This window comes from Emys orbicularis, chromosome 2 (genome assembly GCF_028017835.1).
Source record: "Emys orbicularis isolate rEmyOrb1 chromosome 2, rEmyOrb1.hap1, whole genome shotgun sequence".
NCBI lineage: Eukaryota > Metazoa > Chordata > Testudines > Emydidae > Emys > Emys orbicularis.
In genome coordinates this window covers 230,774,657-230,794,893 of record NC_088684.1, presented here as the reverse complement: position 1 = coordinate 230,794,893, position 20,237 = coordinate 230,774,657, and the positions used below count along the sequence as shown (strand labels likewise).

General features: G+C 42.0%; 1 protein-coding gene across 1 annotated transcript in view; it reads right to left on the bottom strand.

The window, feature by feature from the left end:
* Positions 1–20,237, bottom strand: part of COLQ (collagen like tail subunit of asymmetric acetylcholinesterase) — a 65,541-nt gene that overhangs the window by 9,574 nt on the left and 35,730 nt on the right. The window contains exons 5-12 of the mRNA XM_065399239.1: positions 19,934–19,960; positions 17,893–17,964; positions 15,168–15,230; positions 10,528–10,554; positions 9,627–9,671; positions 8,655–8,690; positions 7,542–7,622; positions 1,401–1,497 (exon numbers count right to left, since the gene is read on the bottom strand). Coding sequence (XP_065255311.1) covers positions 1,401–1,497; positions 7,542–7,622; positions 8,655–8,690; positions 9,627–9,671; positions 10,528–10,554; positions 15,168–15,230; positions 17,893–17,964; positions 19,934–19,960 — 448 coding nt within the window. The remainder of the gene's footprint in view (positions 1–1,400; positions 1,498–7,541; positions 7,623–8,654; positions 8,691–9,626; positions 9,672–10,527; positions 10,555–15,167; positions 15,231–17,892; positions 17,965–19,933; positions 19,961–20,237) is intronic.

The following is a 20,237-nucleotide window of genomic DNA, read 5'->3' as shown; positions in this document are numbered from 1 at the left end:
TGGAGTGGAACCTTTAAAATCTTGGTTGCCCTCCCAGCAGTATGGAGAAAACATCGCTTTGAAATTTTCCAGCTGATTTAGTCTATGCTTAGGTGTTTCTTATTGGGGGACATCAGCTGTATGAAGATCCATTCCCAAACAGCCGCCAGCGCCATAAGTGTACTGTTTCCAAGCCACTGCAGAGAAGATAACTCTCGCCCACTGAATAAGCCAAGAGGCGGCAAAGGGAAAGAGAAAACTGAGCAGATGAGCAGCAGCACAACCAGCTGGTGCCCATCTGAAACACTCTTGGTTTCCAGCCATTTGTTTTTGTAAAAAAAATAAAAAATGAACACCCTTTTTTATGCTTCATTATAAAATCATTAGGGAAAAAAACTGACTGTTAATATCAACTATTGCTGCCTCAGTATCAGATTCTGTGTTGTCCCTCATGTCTAGCTTTTGTCTTCTCCAAAGAGAAAGAAATCTGCCTAGGGTTTGAGTGAATTCATATGCTTGAATTTGTATATTTTTCAATAATAAGGTTCTTCCTCCCTCCCCCAACCTCTGCCTTTATCTCTGCAATATACACAAAATGCAGAGACTGCAGGGGCATTTGCAGCACACATGAGAAGGAGAGAGAGACTCCTTTTCATCTCTCCCATCCCCCCCCCCACCTCCTCTCAGCTGTTATTATGGCATCAGTTATATCTGATATGCTTCTCTTTTGCAGAACAGTGCAGAGTGAGCCTGCACCATGTGATTAGAAGGATCAATCTTGCTTTGTAAGCTGGAACATTTTGAGGAGGAAGGCTCCTGTCTCCCAGGATCTACTATGAGGACTCACTAATCCTCCAAGGCTGCCATAGCTTTCCCTCTTCCTCAAGCCCATTACCACAGGATGGGGTTTTAGGATAAGAACTTTCTCTCTCATGTGTGCTGCAAATGCCTTTGTGCGCTCTGTCTTTTGGGTGTATGGCAGAGATTGGGGGAGGGAGGAAGAGTCTTATTACTGAAAATTATACAAATTCACACAAATCCTAGGCAGCTTTGTTTCTCTTTGGAGATGAAGAAAACTAGACATGTGCCACGAGATAAAAGCTGATACCGAAGTTGCAATAGTTGATAATAACATTTAAGGGTCTTTAGGGAATCTTATGGGCCAGATTATCTGTTTTTATTTAAATATTTAGAAACCATAACAGATGCTTCAGAGGAAGTAGAACCAGCATAATGGACAATCATAGAACAACCTGCTCACAGGGGAAGTTTCTTCCTCAACCCAGGCAGCTTGCAACTGAACAACCAAAATGTCACGGACGTTTCTGTACCAATACCTGTTTAACAGCATGATACAGGCTAGGAGAGGGGGTGAGGGAGGGAAGATGGGGAAGATGACTGCTAAGAGTGGCCTCTCTTACCTGATACTGAAGGTCCTGGTGCACCTGGTTGACCCGAAGGACCAGGCCTGCCAGGTGGACCCATAATTCCAGCAGGTCCAATATCTCCCTTTTGTCCCTAGCATATTAAAAACATTCATTAATGACACAGCAAATTAGTATCTACTACATTTAACATAAAGAAAGCAGATTCACCAGTGGAAACACATCCATCGTACACTTCATACCCACCATGCCTGGGGACACTGGAAGGGGAAACATACCTTATTCTCACACATGAATGAGGAGGAAAGTCCTATTGTGATTCTGCTCTGAGATTAGACTATGTAAAAGTGGTGCCATCTTTCTCAATAGATCTGTTCTCTGTGTGTAGTCAAAGTCATATCTGCTGATGTGAGTGATTGAAATTAGTTTTTACTGCTTTTTACTGCTGTTAGCTATGCAGGAGGCAATGCAGAGTGAGCTGGATTCTACTGCTCCTTGTGCATCATCTATAGAATTGTTTACCAAATTCAAATCTATACTTGTGCAAACCCTTTGATGGTTGGGCTTGCGCTGAGGTGACTGAGGAGGCTATAATTTGCTGACAGTTGTCCTGCAGCACTTTTATAACTGGTGATAATGCACAAGGAGGGAAGCTTGATTTTTGTTGCCTAGGCTGAGTTTTCAGGGCTGGCAGAAAAAAAATCTTTTCACCTATAAATGGAGCAAATCTGACCTGGAATCAATGAGACACAATAAATGTGGAACCCCAGGATGCCATTTTTATTGTCACTTTTTGGGCGAGGGTTAATTTTTTCAAAAGCCACTAAGTGACTTAGGAACCTAAGTCCTATTTATACAACTAATTTGGAGCTCGAGTCCTATTGACTTTCACTTAGGTCCATTTGAAAATTTTGCCCTAGGACTGCACAGCATCTGCCAGTTCTTTGCCTGTCTCTAGCCAGTACTGTCTCTTTCATAAGCTTTAAAAACACCCACGCAGATTTTAATACTTCCGTCAAAAAATAAAAAGAAATGCCAGTTAGAAAAATAGATCAAATCCAAATTTCTCAGAGACCCAGTCTCCTATTAGAAATGTTTTTGAATTTAATACGATAGTACTTATTTAAGATAGTTATATTTATCTTGTTATCTGTACAGTACCTGAGGTTTACGTTTCTCTCTCTCTCTTTTTTAAAACTGATACAGAATTCCATGGTGCATCACTTAGTCCACGGTTTACATAACTGGTATGACTTTGATGCAGCAAGACACACCATTTTGCATGGTAAAAACTGTATATACTGTATTAACTTTCCTTTAATCCCAAAGGTGATGAATTCCAATGAGGTGGTGTAATTCTAGGGTAACATGCGTTCAGAGGATAATGACAGGCCACTGCACGTCTTGTTTCAGAGTAACAGAGAGTACACATAGCCATGTATACTAAAATAATTTTGTGTTATATAATACTCTGTATCCCATGGATAACTTTAAATGTCATCTGCAGTATCTGTAGCCAGAGCCCATCCAGAATTAATGCAATATTTCACTTTGTTTAAATAATCGCTTTTTCACCAATGAACCTTAGTGTCCATGTGAATATTCATGTTGATGGGCAATAATTGCTCACATTATGCAATGGGCACACAAAACTGGCAGAGCACAAGAATAAAAAATTGAGTATCAACCAAGAAACTTCCTAGGAAACCTCCCTCCCCCTCAAAATGAATATATGGCAGAGGAAATAAACTGTCATATACTGGACTGTCTGAGAGGTACTTGATTTCCATGTGCAATATACTGGATGAACAATCAACTAACACTCCTTGCTCGATGAAGATAGAGCAAACCACGACAATAATTTACACTTGAATGTCTTTTGCCTTGTTTCTTTTCACGAATCCCTACAGCACTTGGGAAAGCTCTTCTCAAAGACAAAATTTAATCTTCCTAGATACAGGGAACCAACCCTCTAGAAGGGCCTTTTTCCAAGTAACACTATTCGCTCATGGCTGATATAAGACATTCTACCTTGTCAACATTAAAATCCTGGACTGGCTACTTAGTGTCAATTTCCATGTTGCAAAACTGAGGGAATGGCCCTTTTTATGTCAGTTTGGGAGCAGCAAGGCTGTGACTTCTGAGTTCCACAGTCTGCCTATCTTTTCAGAATGGATATGCCCCTGAAGACTCAGCACACAACTGAAGAAGCCAATGAGATAATCAAGATGGATCTCAGAATGGAACTGGAAGTAACACTTTCTTAATTTAGCTGCTATGCAGACATTTATACAGGGATGTCAGCTGTTTCAGGAGACAGGAAACAGCTCTGTGTGGGCGAAAGCTATCTTCTCTGTTTAACAAATAGCCATTTAAATACAGATTTCCCATTTAACACAAGCAACATGTATAACAGTCAGGCCAGCAAAATAACATTTTAAAGTTTTTTTAAAAAAGAGAAAATAAAAATGATATCAGCGTAGTTGATCAATAACAAAGAGGGAAACCCAATTTTCAACCTTGGGTACATAAGGTTAGTGCTCAAATTGACATTTAGACACTCAGAGAGTACTTGGATGCTAATGTCCAAACATGGGATTTTGACTCCTAATTTAGGGCCAGATTAAAGTACCCTAATCATGCTGAATGGTACCTTACACCACAAGTACTCCTATAAATCAATGGGATTACTTATTGAGTAAAGTACTACTTAATATGACAAAGCTCCCAAGCTCAAAAACTGGTAAGATCAAAAGTTACTGCAACTCCAAGTATTAAAGCAGAACTGTGAGCACTGTGCCTTCTCTCTATTTAGGCATCAGAGGTAACATCTGTGCCCGTTCCGTCTGGTGGCACAAATTAACATAGTGTAAGAAAGATGTCAGAGGATACATAGCAACTTTTAAAAATTCACATCTGACAGGGCAAAATTCTTCTCTCTGTATCATGTGACAGACCTATTTTGCATATTCTGCACTTGGTTTGTATTCTATTTTTAGGATTAACCTTGCAAAAACTGGTATTTAAAAATTTCCCACATGGTAAGGCATTATCTCACATGGACTTATTCCTATTGGCACTTCACCACCAGCAAATCAGACCAATGATTCAGATTTTCAGTGCTGGGTGCAGGGGCGGCTCCAGGCACCAGCGCACCAAGTGCGTGCCTGGGGCGGCAAGCCGCGGGGGGTGGCCTGCCGGTTGCGGTGAGGGCGGCAGTCAGGCTGCCTTCAGCGGCATGCCTGCAGGAGGTCCGCCGGTCCCGCGGTTTCGGCGGCAATTCAGCGGCGGGTACGCCAAAGGCGCGGCACTGGCGGACCTCCCGCAGGCATGCCGCCAAATCCACGTTACCAGCGGACCTCCCGCAGGCGCGCCACCGAAAGCCGTCTGACTGCCGTGCTTGAGGTGGCAAAATACATAGAGCCGCCCTGGCTGGGTGTAACCATCTTGCAAATAAAATACCTGCAACTGGCCATTGAACATAACCTTCTACAAAGGAACTGCTGGAGCTCCTGCAACTGTATGCAAATATTATTGTTTAAAATTGGTTCAGGTTGTAAAGGAAGCAATATGAGGAAACATCCACTAAAAATGCAACTGATGAGGCATATTAGCTCTTCTGAGTTCGTAATTAATGTAATACTTTCAATTACTTGGAGAAATGTATACAGCTTGTATTGGAGAAGCTTGCATCAATTTCTATATACAATTATCAGCTTTTACACCTAATCCCAAAGAATTTGAAGATGTGAGTTCTATACATATAATTATTTTGAACCCTCCAAAAAGAACAAGTTACTATAATATTATTTCATCTGGTTAATCTTTTACCAGATTTCAATGAGTTTTATTTTAAAAGTTGCTGCGTGCCCTCTGTCACCATTTTCAGAGTGCATGGATTTATCCTTTGTATGCAGTACTATGATGATTGGTTCCATACATGTAACCAGGATGATTAATCAATGCGATCTCAGGATCTACTCCATAAAGAGGAAGAGACAGTAAGAATATTTTATAACAGCCTCCTTTCTTTACACAGAGGTGTAGTAACCTCCAAGGCCCAGCAATCTGATCTGTGTGGACAGACACCCATGGAAAGTCCCTTTGAACTCAAGGGGGCCATGCCTAGGCACAAGGGTCTATCCATGTCGATCCAGTTGCAGGATTGGAATTTAAAATGGTACTGGAGGCGTACTTAGTGCTTACACAGTAACATTACTGTGTTTTTGAAATACAAACCAATGGTTCTTGTGAGTCCACAATGTATTAATCTAGTCCATTAGAGTGCCAGGTGTCTCTTTTCCAATGCACACAAGCAGTTTCTCTATGAGTCTGGTCACTGTTTAGCCAAGCTGAATATATTTAATCTTCCCTCATAAATCAATTCCTTCAGCCCCTAATCATTTTTCTTGCTCTTCACTGAACTCCTCTAATCTGTTGATATATTTCTGGCATGTGGTGCCCAGGGCTGAACGCAGTATTCTAGGCATGGCGGTCTTGCCGGAACCATATGAAGATGGATTATAACCTGCTCCCTGATGTGACACCTTTGGATACACAACCCAGAGCCCCCATTTACTTCAGCATTACTGCCTCCCAGCTTTCTACCTCTTACTAGTTATTTGTATTTTATATTCATTCATAGATTAGAAGGCCAGAAGGGACCACTGTGATCATCATCTACTCTGCCCTCAAAAACTACAGTTTCCCATCAGGAAATAAAACTCTGGCCTCCAACGTGACAGGCAGGGATACTCACCACTATGCTAACAAGGAAGGGTCTAGAAGTGCAATTCTGGTGGGATTCAAACCCACAATCTTTGAATGCCCTCTCAGCTCTAGAAGTCCAATGCACAACATAGCCACGAAAAGTGCATTTAAGTCCTGCTGAGATTTGAATGCAGTTTGCTGGATTGAGAGTGTAGCGTGCCGGTCATTACATTGTGCAACCACTCGCATTATCCCCTCGACATATTAGTTCCAGGTTGAAAGTAACGTTGATATTTCCTACACATATTTCTAATTTTGCACCACTGGAGAGTTTGTTTTCATCTCAGATGCCATGTTGTGGTGACTGTTGGTAAATGATGAGAGTGGAATGTTTCTGATTCCAAACCAAACTTGGAAAGCAGACTATAAAGGCTTCCTCCAATAGGTTACTTCCAAAACCTTTCCATAGGGTGGAAATAGGAGACCGTGCAGTGTTTACACCACGGCCAATGAACTCTGCCCCACTCTGCTGCTGAGGGCGGATGTTAGGGATGCTCTGATCATGTACAGTGGCTCCCCAACTCCACGTGGGTGAGAAAGGTAGTTGGGGAGACTAAGGACCAGATGCTGACCTTCACTGTGGCCTCTCCAGTGCCCCAACAGGTCCATAAAGCCAGCTTACCTGTCTGGCTAAGAATTCTCTTAGCCTGAAGTGACATCCCTTCTCACAGCCCCCAATGGCAACAGCATGGCTGGAGTATCCCTACACGCTGGGTATCCCTTGCTGCCATAACCATCCCTTGGGCTATTGACATCTGGGGAGAAATTAGAGCAGCCCTGACTCCAAGCCAGCCTCAGTATTGGGGAGCCACAAAGGTCTTGTGAAACCACTGTTGCTCCCAACACTTTGGGTCCTGTCCTGTGCTGAGTGTACCTCAGTGGTACCAGAGAACCAGGCCCTGAATTAAGTCGAGAGTCATAACGGGGATACCCTAGCTGCCAGCTCTGACAGGGAAATGTCAACGAGGGCAGGAGTGTGGAGCCTATCAGCTGTAAGAACCGCACCCCTGCCATGCTGTTTGGCACTCGAGGGAAGATCACAGCCCTGTCTGAAGTTACACTCAACGAAAATCTTGTCATCAATCTAGGAAAAATTACATTTCAGATAACATACAGCCTGACCTTCGACCTTCAAATTCTGACTGTATGACTGGCCAGGCTTGAACTCCTACACAAGTAGAACACTTCCATTATACACTGTATGTATGCACACACACACGCATGTGCGTGCTCACGCATTCCCCCCCCCCATATATATATATTCAAAATCATTCTATTTCTATGCACAAAAAGTGGAGAGAATCAATGTAACAAAATACTGGCGCATGAAATGACAGAGGATCTAGTCACTCATCACAACCACACAAATCCCAGAAAACTCGTAAAGAGAAAACATAGGGTTCCTACTTGTTTGCCTCGCTTTCCTGGTCTTCCAATAGGTCCTCTGTGCCCAGGCACTCCAGGTTCTCCCTTTGGACCCATTTCTCCCTTGGGGAGTTGGGGGTGGGAGGGAAAAAAAGCACGTCTTAAGTATAGAAATATGTATTAAATTGGTAATATGTGTTGTATACAACACAGCAGGTAATTCAGTACGTTCAGTGTACACTATTACTCTATGTGCACAGTTTGGTCCTAAGAGAATACCATTGTTGTTGTAAAATATATTGCCAGTTCGTGGTTATAACTAAATACTTTAGAAAAAATACTTTAAAATTTTAGCTTATTTTTTTACCCCAAATCCCTCAGAAAGGCCCCTCATCTATAAAAGAAGCAGCTGGGGAAATTAAAAACAGGTTAGCAGACATAGGGTTATCCAGGCAACTTGCCTAACAACCCTCTTTCTGACACATTTCAAAGTATCTAGCTTTGCTGCAAAGACCCGTAATTAATAAAATCACCAGTAAGAAAGGTGACCAGCTCTCTCCTCTGCTATCCCCTTCAGAAGTAGCCATTATTTTCTTAACCTAATTTCCTAGACAAAATGTGATTATGATTGTTACATATAGACCTTCCTTTAAGGATTCTGCCCATAAAACAATCTTTAAATCGGAATTATAATTATTTGTCTAGTTCTTGATTAATGGAGGTACCAAAACCAGTCAGGGTAAGCCCTGCTATTTAGAAGCTGGTCATTCTAAATCAGAATACTATTTAATAGAGATGTTTAGTAACACCATGCAATTGGATTGGCTATGAAGTCACAAACAAGAGTTTGGAAACTTAAAGTGGGGGCAAGTTTCTGATCAAATAAATATTCCTGAAAAGAGAAATGAAAAAAAAAATAACTCACCTAAGCCAAACCCTGCAGTCTTCACCTAAAATAAAAAGACTGCAGGGTTTGGTTCAAGGGATGCAAAATACTGGTCATCTGATTAAAATGAAACTCTCAATTTTTTGGCACCTTGTGACCAAGATCCATGGTTCTGGAACTTAGATGCTGCTGAAACCACACAATGAACCAAGTGTCTATGTGGATGCTTACTCAAATTTCTAAGGAGACTTTATATCATGTTTACTTACTTTCTGCCCCAGCATTCCAGGGAAACCTATATACCCCTGTAAAGCAAAAGACGAGAGTAATCAAAAACATGCTGAGTGATTTTTGACAGCATAGCATCAGTTTTTGTTTTGATATACTCCAAAGGAGACAATGTATTGGGGTTTTGTAGCCAGACAATTTGTCCAGTCACATTTTCATTATAAACAGGCAGTAGCCTCTTTGTGCCACAGTAGCTTGAAGATGAAACATCCCTGGTGGCCAGGGCTGTGGCTGTGTGTGGCTCTTTTAATTAGCCAGAATGGGCTACCAGAGATCTCGAGGGTCTTAACACAGTACAATATGCTCAGCATGTCCCAGCATCCTAACATGGGAGAATATTCTTCACTCACTGGCTGAAATTTAAAGGGGCCTGAAACTCCTCCTCCTAGCTGTCTGATGAATGGGCCATATAACTCAAGAATTACTCTAGGGCAGTGGTTCCCAAACTTGTTCCGCCTCTTGTGCCGGACACGGCAAGTAAACAAACCGGCCCGGCCCACCAGGGCCTTTCCCTGCACAAGCGGCGGAACAAGTTTGGGAATCACTGCTCTAGGGTCAGTGATGGAGGCTTTTCTGTGAACTCTCCTCCTTAGCAGCAGTTCCACAAATGCCTGGCACAAGAAGGAGATGGTTACCGTTAGGCCATGTATAGCTAACAAATATTTTTTGTGACTACCACGCAGATCCTCACTGACCCAAAAAGACCACTGATATTTTGATCAGGCAAGGCCCAAAGCATTAACCAGATTAACCTGTACTTACATTGGGAGGGATTCACACTCTATGTGGTTGGGAATTTAACTTTATGGTAAAAATTCCACATCATCAAATCTCAGTTTATTGTCAGAACAATATGATATTATCAGCTAAAACCATTTGAAAAGGATTTATAGGCTGGCTTATGTTCGCTCAGGTTTAATTTAAAGCCACTGTGAAACCAAAATAATATGTACCTTGTCTCCTTTGAGGCCTTTGTCACCCCTCTCTCCTCTGGCTCCCTGGGATGTGGGGAGGAATAGTAGAAATAAAGACAATTTTTACTGTGTCATAGGGAATTTTTTTCTTGTCTGTGTGAAGCATTAAACAGGGGAGGGCAGTTTAGTAACATATCGTAACATTCACAGTGTGTGGCTGACAGCAGATTATAAATTCACTTAAAAACGTTCCTTATTATTAATATTTATATACAGCAGTATCTAGATTAGAACTCATTGGAAAAAAGGACACATTTGCTAAACTTGAATTTTTTCAACCGGCTCTAGTCTGGAGGCCGCAAACATTGTGCTATGCGTTATCTTCACACATGATAAGGGACTTTCTCTGCCTCCCAGAGCCTATGATCTAAACAGATGATAGACAAAGGAAGGATTACTATGCTCATTTTACAAATAGGGAACACAGAGAGAAAATGATTCACACAAGTTCAAATAGGGAGACTGAAGAAGAGCTTGGAATTGAATCCAGTGCTTTGGGAGCTCAGCCCAATGCTTACACCACATGCCCATCTTTCTTCTCAGTACAAGTCTTAATACCACTCTCCTTTCATAGGACCTTCTGATTTCACATCCTCAGCATCTTAACCTCAGGGGAGGAATAAACCTCAGTGGTTTAAGCATTGGCCTGCTAAACCCAGGGTTATGAGTTTAATCCTTGAGGGGGCCACTTAGGGATCTGGGGCAAAATCAGTACATGGTTCTGCTAGTGAAGGCAGGGGGCTGGACTCAATGACCTTTCAGGGTCCCTTCCAGTTCTGAGATAGGTATATCTCCTTATATTATATTATAATGGTATATAGTACATTTCTACAATAGTTTCCATTATTGCTTTCAATGATTAAGTTATTGTAACACTGACCTTTTCTCCTCTACTTCCAGGGTAACCCTAAAAGGGAAAGAGAGACATTTTACTGCTTCACATTTTCTAGATCTTCCAAGAAGTGAATTCACATCTTGCAAATTTAAAAGCCGGGGGGGGGGGGGGGAGGGAGCTTAAATAATTAGTTACATCAACTTCTAAATCCAAACCTTTTCTTTGTAGATTGTAAGAGAGCAGAGAAAAAAGTATAGCTATGAAGGTACAAGACAAAGGCAAGATATTCCAGCCCATAAGACAGCATGAAAAAGCCAGCAGGTAAAGCAAGCATGCTAATCATGTTTGAAATTGCTTTAAAAACTAAAAGAGCAGAAAGCAAATTCAATTACTGGTTTAATTCAATCTTATCCAGTCTCTGCAATTAATAACCCCAAGCAATTTTAGAAATAATTTCCCAGTCACCTTTTTTTTCCTCCTAAGTGGCAAATATTAAGTGAAGTCCCTAAAATATGTTTTAGTTGGCTTCCAATGTGAAGATTACTATGACTTTTAGTTTTTCCTTCTTAAGAAATATCCAACAAATAGCCTGGGAGCATGTATGATTCCGTGCTAAGTTAGGGATAGAAAGCTAAGGGAGGTGTCATTTTGTTCATAAAAATCTACAGAATCATTATTTCAATGGTGTCACCCTCTGCAGCATGGCAGGAGGACTTGCCCCCTCTCATCCAGCACCAGGTCCCTTAGGTTTTGATAATACAGCATCATCAGAAATGGGTTGAAATTGTGCATCATTTGAAACCCCTTTCTACTATGAACACAACGGTACCAAATATGGCCTAGAATAATTATGGCACGTAAACATAGCAATGAACGTCATTGAGGGGTCGGTAGGCATAACACAGCATCCAAATCCTTTTCCCCAGTTTTTCCTGACAACCCCAGAACTCCATCAAATTTTGAACAAAACATTATGTATGTCTGAGATGACTTCCAAGAAATAACCAAGCACCATATAGACTTATTAGGTTCTGTTAAATGCCAAGAGGGGGTTATTTTAAAGCTACAGGGCAAGCTTACTCCACTGGCAACGCACTTGTGTATGATGGACCTGAGCTCCTCAATATCATGACGAAAGCAGTCTTCAGTGATAAGCTAGCTAGAGATGTCAGTTGAAGGGACATTTTGGGTCATGTCTTGTATGAAGCCTTCAAAACCCAACAGATTATCCAAGCCTCCATCAATCTATGTGCTTCCGTCAAGAAGAACAGATTCAAGCTGTGCTTTAATGCAAAGAAGAAAGTCAGAGTGAAGATGGCAGGGACTACTACAGAGCTAAGCACAGACAGGTCATTGTTTGCTCATCTCCTGATCGTGTCCAGATCTCATCAGGATGTTGATCTACGCGAGACTTTGGGAGAGAACAAGTTTTCCATGGTATCACGATCCATGTTCGAATGAAATAGAATAATGCATGTTTCAGGTGAACAGCAAACTAATGCACATCTTGCATGCTCTTCCTAAGCCAGCACCTACTAACAGTGTGACTAGTAACTGATGCCAGCAGAGGCCGTTCAGCATAGCAATCAGATGGCATGGCTGAGGTACAAGCTCTCATCAAACCAGAAACAGTTAACACCTGCTGAGATTTGGCTGAATACTTCATCATGAGGATACAGAGAAAATACTGGACTTTTGACAAAGTCCTCCTGGTGTTTGATGTGTATGCAGAGGAATCAATTAAACATATTACCAGAAAGAAGAGTCTTCATGGTATTGAACCTGTCCAATACAAAATCACTGACTTCACGAACACCTCCAATGTCACAATGAAGAAGCTACTGTCTCATATTTGCATGACGTACAAGTTATCCTCATACCTTGCAGGAGAAATGCTCCAGCATGTGAAGAATTGCTCAAAGAATTCCATCATCATCACACGGCATAATGAAGCTGCTGCCTTGCACTGTTCAGTGGAGTTTCTTGGTAGTCCTATGAGGAGGCTGACACTAAAATTATCTTGCCTGCCATCAATGCCACAGAGAGGGGGGCTACTAAACTTCGGATTTTTGCACAAGACACAGATGTCCTAATGCTCTCTGTCAGACACTACCCAAGGCTTCAGCAAGATTCTGTTTTTGTGCCTGCTGCTGGAGAACAGAATCACTGTCTGTCCCTCAGAGATGTGTTCCTATCGCTCAGACCTTAAAAGCCACCTCACTGCCCAGTTTCCACAGGATGTGACACTCCTGGACGGTTGGCTGGAAAAATCAAATTATTTTACTGGAATACATTTGATTTAGCCTCCATAGACTCTCGCCTCACCGTGAAGGTGTTCAGCAGGGCTGAGACAGTTACTGATGAGGTCAAATGCACTTGGAAGCATTCGCATGCTGAGTTTATCATTTGATGACCAACATTATGACACTTGCACAGCTAGGTTGATGGATGTTTTCCAAGAAGCAAAGGGAGAAAAATTGCCACTGACAAGGGGTGTGTTTATACCTGCTATCAAGAGGACAAATTGTCAAGCAATGGAATGACTCCAGGATGATCAAGCACATCCAAAACTGCCCTCCTCTGTTGGGCATGGATGGGTCTGTAAGGATGGACTGATCACATCAGTTGTGTGTGAAATACCAGGCATTCCTGAATCAATCATTCAGCTAATCAAATGCTTGTGTGCAAAGACCAGATGCTCACCAGCCTGCAAATGTTTGGCCAGCAGCCTGCCTTGTACAGAGATGTGTGAGCATGGTGCAGACGAGGACAACTTTTGTGATAATGTGTCTAGCAGAGGTGCCTTGTTTTCAGTTCTACATGGCAAGGCTAATTTTCCTAGGATTACCAAAAATCAATGTCTTTTTTAGGTAAGCAACGCATCCCTGTGTTAATGCATAATTAGAAAAAGTTGATTTTTAAATATTTTCTTCAATATACATCTACATAATTGTTCCAGGTTTGTCACTGTATTTGTGGTAGAAAAGGCGTTCAAATAATACCCAACTCGATTGTACTATCAAAATTTCCATCAACTCGAGGAACTGGTGCTGGGAGACCATGGGGAGGGGTGGTCAGAGGGCCTGCCATGCTGCAGAGGGTGACACCATTGAAATGATGATTCTGTAGATTTTTACAAATCAAATGACACTCACCTTCCCTTTCTATCACTAAGTTGTCCATGTAATGAAATTTTACTACACTACTCTCCCAGAGTAAAACGGCTGCATCTATTTCTTCTTTCCTGCTCCGTTTTTGAGTAAGGTAGTGACGTAAAGAGCAGGATGAAATAACACACTCTCTGCATTGGTCAGCGTACAATTGACATTTGAGTTCGGGTCATATTTGGAAATCCTTGTTGGTTGCATGAGAGAGATTGTGCTATTCCTGTCATGTTAAAGACATTAGTTCAGCTCTAACATTGAACACAAGGCCTATCCTCAGTGTGTACGTGTCATGGGAGGGCATGGGAGCACTTAGGCAGTTTACTGCCTTCTTTGTTTTTTATTCCTTTAACTGTTGCAAATTTACACTCTACGAAAAATATAGATACTAAGGCCATATATCTGTTCTCCTGTCCCCCTCTCTCTCCACATCCAAGTGGGCAGCACAGTCTTCATATCCTGCACCACATGCTGAACAGTTTGCAGACTTGCACACAGAGGAAATGCCCTGAGAAGTATCACAGCACAAATGTTAACTGGCTGCTCTAGTACATAGTGCTCTATTTCCAACTTGGCATCACAAATGTAGCGCAAATAAGTGTAAATGTAAAGCAAAAAAGCAAATAAGTGACCCAAAGTTTTGCTCAGAAAGAAAGTTCTGGCTCTTCATATAATTAGCATCCCAGGCAAGTCTGGAAATTCCTGGAATCTAGGTACTGAGACTCCATAGTGAGCAGAATAACTGTGACTGATTGTGTCTGAATTACTGGGGTATTCACACACCTCCCACTAAGCCCACATAGTCTTGATGGCAATCTACTCTTTGGTTGTTCCAACATCCAGGCCACGAATCTCAACGAGCTAGCTTCAGGACATTGTACTGCATGTTCTGTGCAGTCACCAGGGTACCCCCATTAGAGCCTTCCTCTCCCACAAGAGAAACAGGTTTCAGCACTTTTGAGGGAAGGATTAAGCCATCAGAGAAGAGACCTCATATTTTACCGTTTCCAGTTCCCTCATATTTTGTGTCATACACGTATACATTCAGAAGCCATAATATACAAAGAAATAATAATAATAATAATATAGAATATGATATCCAGAGACACCATCGTGTACATGGGGCAAATTCTTCCCACTATTAAACACAGCAACAAGAGTACATGGTTATAACAGAGGATGAATTTGTCCACATAATCTTACGGGACTGAAGGGAAAATAGTGGGATGGGTTACATGCGCTTTGCTCTTAAAATGAATCTCTTCCTGATTACATTGATTTACACCAAAACATTTGTGTAAGAAGCTAGGAAAGTACCCACAGCAGGCCATATTGCACAACCTTTTTTAGCTTCAAGAAGAAAATCTTGTGGTTTTAATTGTATTTAAAAGAAAACCCCAAAGCCTACTGTTATTTGAAACAGAACCAAAATCTCCACACGTGCTTTCTAACCTGTTCATGAGGGAAGCAACAGAGTGCTAGAAACCGATGTCTGAATATATAGCAGTTGGGTTAACAAACCTTTGAGCCAATTGGTCCTCTTGTACCTTGCAATCCCATCACACCCAAATCCCCCTTTTCACCCTAAAGGGGTTAAAAAAAAAGAGTTAACAACTGTGGCTTTTGAAAGGTGTCATATTGGAACAACTGATGATTCCGTTTTTGTGTCAAATGTATGAAACATGCCTGACTTTAACAACTCTCCGTGTAGTTTTATAGTGTAAATCCAAACTGTATACTGCCAACTGACTTAGCCTGAGTCATCAGGCATTTTCTCATTTCTTCCACTCTCATCTCTTTGGGTATGATTTTCTTTCTAAGTAATATATGCTTTAGTTTTCCCAGATCCTGCACAAGGATATGTGGGCAAATTATTCCCAGTAGCATTTTCCCCTATGCCAAAGTGTATAGACTCAACCTGGTGTGCCTTAATGATACTACCTCCCTGGGTTATAGTGACCAAATGTTGTAGTCTGCTGGGATCCTCTTGGTATGGAGGGATACAACCTGGCTGTTTTGACTGCCTGTCAGATGGGCATCTGAGAAGGGTAAGATCTGGAGTCACTGCAGAAGTAGCAGCCCTAGCAGGGAGGAAAACTTGGGCTTTTTGTGCTCCCTGCAGAAGGAAGCGCATTTGGCCTTTCCAGCCTCAGTGGTGAGCAAGATCTTCATGCTGGATGCAGCCTAGGCAAGGGGAGAGTTAATGGAGCTGAAGAGAAGACTTGGTGAAGCAATGTGGGAGAAGGCAGACCTGGAGGAAGGCTATGTCTAAGGGAGACTGGAAACCTGAAAGAGGACTAATGAGGAAGGAAAGAGAAAGGAGACCTGGAGATGGGGAAAGAGGGAGAAAACAGCCCCTAGGAGGTTTGTAGAAAGAAAAAGGTCTGGAAGAATAACTAAGGGAAAGGAAGGCCTCTGGAATTTGGAAAATGGGAGACAGAAGACCTGGATGTGGAAAATGGAGGGAAAGAGGAACATACTTTAGGGAAACAAGCACAGGCACCTATAGAAATCTATTTAGGCCAAGCCAACCTTACCATAGATTGGTGGGAAACAGAAATAAGTGAAGAGTAGAAGACACAAACAAAGGAAACAAGACACAAATCTAAAGAACAGCAGGAGAACAGAGGAGGTTGATAGAAGCAAAAGAACAAGAAATAAGGTAGGACTTGGAGCCAAGTTATAAGGAAGAGATAAAGATGAGAAGGAGTGGGGTCTGTAAGGGGTAGGGTAAAAGCTACACTAATAGATGAAACAGGAGAAAATTGTCTGAATACAGAAAAAAGAACGAGGAGTACTTGTGGCACCTTAGAGACTAACAAATTTATTTGGGCACCTTAGAGACTAACAAATTTATTTGGGCTAAAACCCACTTTGCCCAAATAAATTTGTTAGTCTCTAAGGTGCCACAAGTACTCCTCGTTCTTTTTGCTGATACAGACTAACACGACTACCACTCTGAAACCTGAATACTGAAAGGCGCCCTTCACTAAAGGACTAGGATTCATGGATAGAAATGGCCAACTGAACCAGTTTTTCATTTTTAAAATATTGTTAATCTGCTCTCAGAGCTCAAAGTGTGGAGGTGCTAGATGGCTGTGCAATCCTCCCATTCTCATTGCTGCCACTGGGGGGGAAAACTGGTGCGTATCATGACTTTTGAGAGGGATCATTTCCCCACTCCCACCACAAATGGAGCACTGAGCCCTTTGATGCCAATGACCATTGTGCAGATTAAGTTCAGAGAAGCCTCAAAATACAGACGCTACCATGTACAGTACCTGGCTCCCACCAGCATGTCCCTGCAACTCCTAGGCAGAGAGGCCAGGGGGCTCTGCGCAATGTCTGTGCCCGCAGGCGCCAGTCCCGCAGCTCCCATTGGCTGTGATTCCTGGCCAATGGGAGCTGCGGAGCCGGCGCTTGTGGCGGGAGCAGTTGGCAGAGCCCCCCTGGCTGCCCCTCCCCCTAGGAGCTGCAGGGACATGCCGGTCGGAGCTGGGTAGAGAGCCTGCAAGTCCCCTCCTCCCCCCCCCCCCCCCGCCCAGCACCAGCGGGGTCTCAGGTCGCACACCGCCACCCCCTGCACGGGTCCCGGTTCGCGTGCCCCTGCCCGCCTCCCCCCCACCAGCACCAGCAGGGGTCCCGGGCCATCCCTCCCCCAGCACCTGCAGCACCCCCGGACCACCACCACCACCCTGAGCAGCGACCCAAGTTTTAGTTAGGGTTATATAGTAAAAGTCATGGACAGGTCATGGGCCATGAATTTTTGTTTACTGCCCATGACCTGTCCATGACTTTTACTAAAAATACCCGTGACTAAAATGTTGCTACCACACCCCCTGACTTGAAGTGGATAGCTCAGTGGTTTGAGCATCGGTCTGCTAAACCCAGGGTTGTGAGCTCAATCCTTGAGGGGGCCATTTAGGGATCTGGGGCAAAAATCTGTCCGGAGATTGGTCCTGCTTTGAGCAGGGGTTTGGACTAGATGACCTCCTGAGGTCCCTTCCAACCCTGACAGTCTATGTAAAGTGGTTTCCATTATATACAGAGTTTACAGTTTGCTTCAATGGCTCTCAGCACCCTCACCGTACAAATTGTTCCAGCACCCCTGATTATTAGCAAGTCTCCGTTAGACTTGATTTGGCAATTTTAATTTAACATATTTTAATTCCTGAAGGGCAAGAAAAAATTACCCATTCTGCTCAATATATACAAATTCCATGTAGTAAAAGTGTTTAAATGTTACCTTAGGTCCCATTGGCCCAGGCCATCCAATTGGTCCTGGCATTCCGGGGACACCTGGAGGACCTGGTCTACCCTTAAAAGGAAACAATCAAATATTATGACAATGGGTTTAATATCATTCCAGCACACAGGGTTCTATCACAGAGGAGATGCAAATAAGAGAAGAAGTACTTGAATATCTTCAGTACAGTATCTTCAAGAAAATAATTGCAACTAATGCATTATTTTGGCTTTTTTTTAAATCCTAAGGAGTCCATAGTATGCTTTCTGTTGATTCTAAGAAGAGAAATTTGGACTCTCAGAAACAAATATATTCTAATGCATAGTATATATATATCAGTGCTGGAAGTATATATATTATATATAGATCAGTGATGGGAGAAATCTACATGCAATTTACGAGATTCATCCTTAAAAACAGGATCAGGAAACCAAAGTCTGCCCTCATGTATGCCAATTTAAATCAGGAGTAACCCCCTGTAGTTACACCAATGCAAACCAAATATACAGTAAGGGAGAACATAACTAGACCACAGTTGGCAACTTTCACACGGTAAATAAGCACCCTGACTTTCACAATAAGCCAAAAATCAAGCTAATCCCATTTCAAAACAAGCCAATCCTTAAGAACCCCAACACTCTATGGGACTAGATCCCCCCGGCGTGCAGTCTGGGACTGTGGTGGTCCCGCTGTGCACCCCTGACTCTCTCCCCCCCTTCCCCCCACTTGCCCCCCCTTGCCCCTGCTTGCCGGGAGATGATCAAAAAAAAGAAGCAACAAGCTACAACAAGCAACAAGCTACAAGCCAAACAAGCTACAAGCCAAAAACTAGCCAACAAGCAACTCACAAGCCAATTAAGCCAAAAAAAAGCCCAATGTCTGTGTTTTTTTCACGGGTTTGGCATGTCTGAACTAGACCCATCACATTTACTAACACTGCATTTCTATAGATTCATTTTATTTTCTTTTTCAAATGTTATCCTACGATATTGATATACTTTATTAATTATGACTATGTTACTTGTAAAAAAAAACACTCTAGGACCAGATCCTGGAGCTACATCCATTTACACCAGCTGAGGAGCTGGCCTTAGAACTCCAATCAAGACCACTAGGGCTAAAAGTACGCCTTAGAATAAACCAGCCAGCTTTCACTGAGTAGTTGTGCTCACTTACTCTAGGACTGAATTTGGTGATTCTGATGATTTTAATGAGAAGAGCAAGTATTCCAGTGTCTAAGATATGCCATCTCATTATCATTTTGGTTACACTTTCTGAAATATTACTATTTGGGAAACTCAGAGCTATACAGGTCATTTATTTCTTTTCTATCTGGCATTTGAACTCTAAATAAATAGATAAATACTATATACATAATTCTTATATTTACATACTTTGAATTAATTTGAATTAATTGATTTGTGCCTATTGTTAAAATATTCAGTGTATTATTTAAAAGAGTGGCTCTTTTCTTGGTTGAATGACCTAATCTCTGCATATCTCTGATTTCATCCTGCAGAGGAGTTTTTTGGCTTCTTTTGAAAATTAATTACATTAAAAGGAACACTTAGCCAATGAGATGAAATATTTTGTCTCATGACATTTAGGGGCACATACTGTTAACAATATAGCATGGCTCACGTGTCAGCAAATGCAAGGATGTAGTCAGCATATTGTGCTGGTGCCAGAACCCCTCAAGTATAATCACTAACAGTTATTTGTCTTTTGGCACAAAGGTCATTTAATTGAACCCTATTTTCAATGAGTGTCTGACTTAGGCTTGTGTTTCTCTGTGGATGAGTCAGGATTTCAATTTTTTTTTTGTACAGCTTTTATAACTGTTCCCAAAGTCTACTCCCTTGGGCACAAATATCTAGCTCAGGTTATTCTCTATTCTCTTTTAATAGTGTGGGTAGGAACATATCTTGTCATCCATTTTTACACAGAATTCAAATTGACATCTGGATCAATCCCTAATAGCTGCTACAAGTCAACTATGAGGCTGGTGCATGATCCATATTCTATAAACCTTGATTCGTACCTTTCTTCCTGGTCTGCCAATTTCCCCCTGCCACAGGAAAAAAAACGTATTAGTCATGGAGATACCAAGTGAAGAACAGCAGGTCATAAATTAATGTACTTAAAAACTGAATTGGGAAGATCTGTGTGTCTTGGACTTTACTCTATGAGCTAAAGTGGACAGTACTCACATAACAGAATAAATGGCATCTTCAATTATATTTGGGTCCCAATTCAGCAATCCCCCCCTATTCAGCAAAGCACTTAAACATATGCTTAGCGTTAGGTACATGCTTAAAATTAAGCTTCTGCTTAAGTCCTTTGCT